The 7,863-nt window shown below is 38.3% G+C and overlaps 1 protein-coding gene across 1 annotated transcript; it reads right to left on the reverse strand.

Moving 5' to 3' along the window:
* Window positions 1-3,668: 3,668 nt before the first annotated feature.
* LOC104274702 (putative Dol-P-Glc:Glc(2)Man(9)GlcNAc(2)-PP-Dol alpha-1,2-glucosyltransferase) lies at window positions 3,669-7,830 on the reverse strand (the record flags this gene model as incomplete). Its single annotated transcript, XM_009870405.1, has 2 exons — window positions 3,669-4,724; window positions 7,621-7,830. Coding segments are annotated over 2 exons (1,266 nt in total), but the record flags the coding sequence as incomplete, so codon positions are not given.
* Window positions 7,831-7,863: the final 33 nt, after the last annotated feature.

The raw sequence follows: 7,863 nt of genomic DNA on the forward strand, positions 1-7,863 counted from the left end.
TTTTCTAATTCTAAGAAACAGTCTTGCTAGAAACCCTGACGTTATGACTTCAGGAAGCCTTGCATTAAGCAGGTGGTCCCCTCAAGAAGATGGCACAAGACTGCCACCTTGTGAAAAAAAAAATCAGACCTATCTTAACAGGACAAAAATCAACTCTGTCCCCCAGAGACTGTAGAACACTTTTTTCCCTAACATATTTTTAACAGAAGCAATCCCTGTGATTTATGTATTCATAAAAACAGTAACAGATAAGAAAAATATTTTAGCATGCACATATTACTTACAGGATAAAATTCATGCTAATTTTGAACGTGTTGTCAAAGAACATGAATGAAATAGGGAATGCTCACAAATAACATAAAAGACAGTTGTTCACAGCATATAGGATTACCAAACTTATCGTCCCAAATAACCACCTATTTTTAAATAAAAGAAAAAAAAGTGTTCAAATATTTTTTTTCCCCCCCCACGTCAAAACAACTCAGCCATGCTATGGTTGTTCAGCTCTCTATTTTTATGATTCTAAAAGTTACTGAAAAACCATCTTCTGTCTGAGAAAAAATGAACCTGACTCTTTAAACATCAACCAAATAAATGTTAGCTACACTATTTTTGTTTTTATCTTGGAAATTTCAACAAATTAGTGCACTTTTTTTCCTAAACACATAGCTGATTAATAAAATTTACAATAAATTATTGTTGTAAGTAATCTCAATGCCAAATGACATCTACTGAGGAATGAACCTCAAGTAAGCAATTACGGTTGTAATGAAACGAGACCTTGGCAACATAAGTGAGTACAAACACAGTCCTTTCTGCATGACTTTAAGATGAAGAGTTAATAAATTACCAGCAATTAAAATGGAAATACTTCAGGAGCAAAACACTAAAACTGTTTTTCCAAAAGATACTTGCTCCAAGATTTTAAGTATGTTTAACCAATTCTTGCATCTAGATTCAATTCTAGTCTCAATGCTGCTACTACTGATATTTGTGAAATTTCTAAGAGACATTGATGGAATTTGGAGGTCTTTCTCTATGACTAAATATGATATAATTACAACTATCTTGATTTTTGAGACTGAATCAGTCTAACATTAAATATTACCTGCAAACTCCCTGTGGCTCATCAGCAAAAGTTAAAAGAGCTTTACTCTAAAAATAAATTCCTTTCATGTTTTAGTAACTCAAGGACTTTCTTCTTTCATTTAAACTTGTATCAACTCAGCCTGCTTTTAAATTAGCAAAATACATTGAGAATATTTATTCCCTTAAATTAAAATATATAAGTATACTAATAAATCTCGGGATAAAATACCATGCCATCTTAAAATATCGGTTAAAAGAAACCCCAACAGCTCACAGACATCTCTCTACATGTAATTTTTCTAGCGTCTTGTAACATGGAGCTCATTTGAAGGTATTATGCTCCAAATTTTGGGGGACTTTTTGCATTAGCTTTTCTTAATAAAAAAAATCCATTAAAAAGTGCATATACTTAAACTCAGTTCTTTTCACTTGAAATAGGGCTGCTATCTCCATTAAGAGCAAGCAGGAAGCATAAACACAAGTTTCTTTTTCTCAGCACTGTTGCTAATTGCAGAGATTCAGATACCAGACACACTGGGCAAAACAAAACACCCACGGACTAGGTATGCACAGGAATTTTTGCACCTTGTCAAGTGAATTAATACCTGCTTCTCTATACAAAGGAAAGAAAGAAAAAAACATCAAGACCCCCCCACATATCTAGAATAGATAATTCAGCCAGAGCCCCATCCCTTCCTGTGTTATCGTTTCACCTTGATCAGTACTAAAATTTGAGGACACAAACTAAGTTGTACTAAAACACGTATAAGCTCTTTATCTTGTTTACACTTTTACAGGCATGGCATACAAAAACAAAATTGGAAGCAGAAGGCATGCAAGACTTCCCCCCCAAATCTGATACTAAAATCACAATACAACATCCTGGACTCTGCAAGAACCACACCGGATTCTTGAAAAGCAACCCATTTAGGGTCTCTCTTGCCTCTTCAACTTGATAAAGCAAAGAGGGAGTGATCAAAAACGTCTTTACCTATAGTAAACACGTTATCAACAAATTATCACGCTGGCAACAGGCCAGCAAGCGAACAGCTACTTGGCAAATATCTTAAATTCAGTGCAAATAAACCTACTCATGGAAGAGCAGCTTTAAGGTTTCTTTAGAAGAAACAGGGTTGCAAAGACATCGGACGGGAGAATCTGAGCTGAGCACACTCTTCATAGTGTTAGTTCAGGGAAGGGATCAGAGCCAGGACACTGTTTTGCACACTGCAAAAGGCAAAAAAGTAACAACGCCGATGTGAGTAAATAACTCCACAGTACCGACCCTTCCAGAAAGAATTCCATTCCAGTGTGACTGCAGTGGCAACAACGTGATAGGTTTGCATAGGTTTGGCTGCAGTATTTTCATTACAGAACAAGAAAGAACTTAAAAGATGCTACACAGTATGCAAAGTCTTGGATTCACCACCACCACATAATTTAGTTAAATTAAGTGATCAAATACCTTTGAGTCTAAAATAATTTACTTTCAGGACTCTTTATAGACTTCTTTTATTCTGATGATAATGTACTAGGTGCTTTAAAATATATATATATACACACATTGTATTTTACCTTTGTAAATCAAAATATATACTCCCCAGTTCCATTAGATTTGTATATATATGAAAAAATTTTAAAGGAACAATTCAGCAATGCCATTAGTATTTCTTTAAGATTACATGTCAAAGATGTTAGAAACACTCTGTTCAGCCTGTGAGTGCTCTCATGTCCTACTTCAATGCAAACCTGTGAACACAGAAGCTCAGGCCATAAAAGCCTGATTACTTAAAAGGGCATTAATTAGACTGCACTGCCACTGTGTAACGACACCTCTCAGCCCGACATACAAAAATTACTCCCCTTCTAATAGGTCACATTATCGACTGCAATTTATCTTTTGTTGCACAATACCATTTATTCCCCCAAAGAAGCACACAGCTTCCAGTGTATTTTTTAGATACCAGTTTGAAGTAAAATATTCAAAATGCTCTCATGATTTAAGAGCTTACCTCCTGTTTGCAAAACTAATGTAAGCGTTTATTGACTCCCCCCTAAAAAATCATGAAAATTCTGTGGGACGTAGGAGGTTTTCAAAACATCGTTTAGCAGTGGTTCATACCTTGACTGCTTGCAAACCCAGATGTGTCCTGATCCAAGGAGTAAATATCCACTCTGGTAACAAAAAGGTTAAACACTTAAATACTTTGTTTTCAAGAGACACCTGTGAAACATAAGTTGTTGTACCTTCGAGGGCATATATATTTTATTATAATGAAAAAGGATTGTAAATGTCTCCCTTATTTCATATTATGTTCACAAATGTTCTCAGATTTCCCCTAATATCAAATTTGTTAATTCCAGGAGCTCATAGATTCAATACATGGAATATCTTCACATTACAACAAATCAGATGTCACATTCAGTTCCAAGAACACAGCTTGCTTCCCCCATTCCAACTGGGGAAAGAAGTCCATACATAATGCAAAACATATTGCTTCACTGCAGAGTCCACAGTCCTGAAACAGAACTGAGTTTTCCTAAGGCTATGAAAACATCCAGGGATAAAAAAAAAAAAGTCACCACATAAACCTCTGGATTTCATCATTATTTGGCCACTGGAAAGTTTTGTTTAGAAAAAGATAAAACGTTACCGCATTCACAACAATATAAAAAGCCAGTTCCAGAAGTTGTCTATATAAAGATGGCAACGGAATATTGAGCCTATATATTAAGAATGGCAAAATAAAGTAACGAAATTCTAACAATTTTTGAGGAACGGTGACAGCTAACACACATACAAAATACACTAATATCCAGAATATCGATTTTGATTTTAGTGTATCAGCAAAACTCCAGCCAGCAAATATATAGACTGGAACTAATAAATACTTTACAAGCTCATGTCTTTGAAAGACTTTTCTCCAGACATAAAATGTGTAATGTCTGTTATCCGCTAGTAAATACTTATGAACATAAGTAAATTTCCAGATCAAGAACATAGAGATGACGGCAATTAAGCTGTACTGCACAGGGTGCTTTCGTAATGACAGAAGGAATCTCTTGATTTTAGTAGGGGTCAATAAATGAGGGAATGAAAAAAAGACAGTAAAGGACAGAAAATAGAATAGCTGAGGAAAGTGCAAACAGGCTTCGTGGCTACTTCTGTCACCAACAACTATTCCACCGTTGGTGAAGACAAAACCAAAGAACACAGTTACTAATACGATGTACGGCCAAGTTAAAGCAACTAACAAAACTAAGTTTTTAGGCAATGTGAGATATTTAATAAGAAACTGCAATATTCTGATCAAATGTGAAAATGAGCCTTTCCTTGAAGGAATCTTTTCATCTTTTTTCTTCTGTAACTCTGTCTTCCAGGCTTCATTGAGCTTCTCTGCAACAACATTTCCAGCACAAAAAACTGTCCAAACAATATTCGTCTGACGAAACATGAAGCCACAAAATCCAAGGAGAGCTGACATTTTATGATTACCATAAAGGCACATTAAATAGGCAAAGAGAGTAAAAAATACTGATCCTGGGTCCGTATAATAAAGGAATGTAAAAAAATAAAGTGTGGGAAACACTGCCAGAGTTAATGTAGACAAGATCCTCTGGAAACCAGACACAGCCTAAAGAAGAAACAGAAAAACGTGGTTAGCTATGTCCGATAAAAATAAAATAAATAGCAAAAAATAAATTATGAGTATCACTCTTGAGAAATCCATTAACACAGTATAAAAACTCTTATGCTTGTTGATTCCATCCCTGCACAAACACACATGCCATATTTTTCTTAGCCTCCTGCTATGTTAATACAGTGTCAGGCTATACAATGTTAAAATTTAAACGGAAGTATGGAATATTATGCAGGTGAGTTAAAAATACAGCAATGAAAATAACACCAAGTTCTTTCATATGTCAGATGTTCGCATATTTATGGCATTAAAATTATTGTGCGAGCACAACTGCTCCCATACCTAGGATAAAAGAGCTGCACTAATGGGCAGAAGAAAAAAAGTTCTCAATGTTTTATGCCCCTACAATCTCACCATCACATTTTGTTTATTTGTGAGACAGCAGAAGACATTGTTCTATGCTTATACTATCACTTCTTCTGAAGCCAGTCCACAGAGTGCCCAGTTCCAAGTTTCTAACCCTTGGTGCAGCTTTGATTGTTTAACTTCATTATAATCCATACCTTGGAAAAGAAACTTTAAAGAAGGTAGCAGACTATGCAGTTACAAACTCCTCCCAATTATCCCACTCACTACGTGACGCAACACAATTCACAATGTTAAAAAATGTGGCATGTTGTTTCATTCACAACATTAAAAAATGTTGCATGTTGTTTCTGAATGAGGTAGCGTGGGGTGAAACAGCCAGTCACCACCTTACAGAAAACAGAGAAACCACTGAGTTCGAAGAAGTGCCAACAATACAACTACAGTTTCTACTGTTTAGACTACTGTCACGAAACCTTTTGGTTTTTTACACCGATATTTCCACCTCCAAGCATAAAATTGTAAGTGTCTTGAAAGTGGAAACAATTTACTGAATCTGACAGTTCTGGATAGTTTTATCATGTGCCTAAACGTAAAGAATCTCTTATAGGAAAATGCATCAGAAGAAATTTTCTTTATGGTTGTCCTGGTTTCAGCTGGAATAGATTTGGTTTTCTTCCTAGTAGCTGGTATAGGGTTGTGTTTTGGATTTAGGATGGGAATAATGTTGATAATGCCCTGATGTTTTGGTTGTTGCTGGAGCAATGTTTATACAAAGTCAAGGATTTTTCAGCTTCTCGTACTGCCCTGCAAGCAGAGGCTGGGAGCGCACAAGAATTTGGGAGCAGACACAGCAAGGACAGCTGATCCAAACAAGCCAGACTTGGTATCCCATACTATACGATGTCCTGAATCCTTACTGAGCAACAGGAAAAGATGCCCTTACGGTTAAAACTGAAACTAAAGAGCTTCACTAAGATGAAAGGTTTTTAATAGGCCATTAACCACTGGAACAATTTACCTACTGCAGTGGCGGATGCTCCACCACTTTAAACATGCGATCTTCTTGTATCCAAGTTGAACTGTTATGGTCTGGACAGGTGGACAGCTAGACAGGTGAAAACTGGCTGGATGGTTAACTGGTCACGCTCCATCCAAAGGTTAGTGTAATAACCAGAGTATCACGGGAATCTATACTGGACCTGTCCTGCATTAACATCTTTAGCAATGACTTAAAGACAGCAAGAGGTCTGCAGAGGACAATAAACTAGTGGGACCAGGTAATATGCTAAAGAGCAGAGCTGCCATCCAGAGTGACCTAGACAGGCTAGAGGAATGGGACAACAGAAATATTACAAAATTCAACAGAGACAGATGCAAATGCCTGCACCTAGAAAGGAAGAAATCCCCACTACGATATAGGCTGAGCAACTGCTGCTCTGTGGAAAGGGCTCTGAGTGCCTTGGGAGAGAGCGAGGTGAACATGACCTGGCAGCACACCCTGGCACTAAGGAATAGCAACAGCCTCTTGGTGTGTTAACAAGTGCATAAGAGCATATTAAAGGAAAGCGTTACCTGTCTTTGCTCTGTTAGGCTGCACCTAACAGGGCTGCCCAGTACCACACCCAGTTTTCTGCCTTGAGATACAAAAAAAGCAGCCGTAAACCAGAGCAACGGCTGAAGGCCACAGAGAGAGCTGAGGGCTGAAGCACCTGCCCTGAGAGGTTGAGGGAGCTGGCCTCGTTCAGCCTGAAAATCAGATGGCTTGGAAGGAGTGAAGAGCAGCCTCCCAAAACCTGTGAGGATGCCAACAGGTAAAAGAAGCCAGGCTCCTCGAGGTGGTACATGACAGGAGGACAAGAGCCAACCGTCATAGACTGAAACGTTCAGGCTGGATGTAAGAAAAACCTTCTTCACTGTAAGGCCAGTGAGACATGGAGCAGGTTGCCCAGGGAGGTTGTGCAGTCACTCCCCATCCTTGGAGAGTTTTCCAGGCCCCAACTCTGAGCAATGTAGTCTGATCTCAGGGCTGGCCTTGCTTTGAAGGTGAACCTCCTAAGGCCCTTTCCAACCCGAAGCAGTCTTTGATTCTTTCCGACTTGAATTATTCTCTGGTTCTAAACACTGACATCAAACCCGTTATCTTTCTAAAGAACACAGCTTAAATGCAGCTTACAAGGCTTCACTCGGGATTCACTTGTTCAGCTTTTGTGGAGAGTCTTAAGCAATTCCAACTAGGTGAGCACTCAGACCTTTGGATAGTAAGTCTATACACGTAATAACTTTAACTCTGATTTCAGTGGGACTACTTAACAGTTATGCAAAACAATTTTTAGAGCATTGCACTCTGAGAGAAAAAAAAAAATACTGAAAAAAAAAATCAAAGAAAAAGAATGTGCTCCCTTTACCAAACTTGCAGTTACATAAAACTGTGGAGAGCTCACATACGTAGCAAACTGAATGTACACTGAGATATTGAAACAGCTCGTTATGAGCACGTAAAATTATTCTACTTTGACCGTACCTTATTCTTCTGATGGATCTTGAAGAGAAGCAAATACAGTAAATAGAAGTTCCCAGCACTGAAAAGCAGGTTAATGAACCTGAGCATCCCCACAGAGCACACCACGCTGCCCGTCCAGCCGAAGAACCACGCCGTGGGCTTCACCACTCCCACCGAGACCAGGTACAAGCCCGGCAGCGTGGTGATCATCGGGTCCCACTGCAAAGTGGAAAAGGAGAGACGGGGTTATGGAGCGGCTAGCAC

This window comes from Apaloderma vittatum, unplaced genomic scaffold, assembly GCF_000703405.1.
Source record: "Apaloderma vittatum isolate BGI_N311 unplaced genomic scaffold, ASM70340v1 scaffold11025, whole genome shotgun sequence".
NCBI lineage: Eukaryota > Metazoa > Chordata > Aves > Trogoniformes > Trogonidae > Apaloderma > Apaloderma vittatum.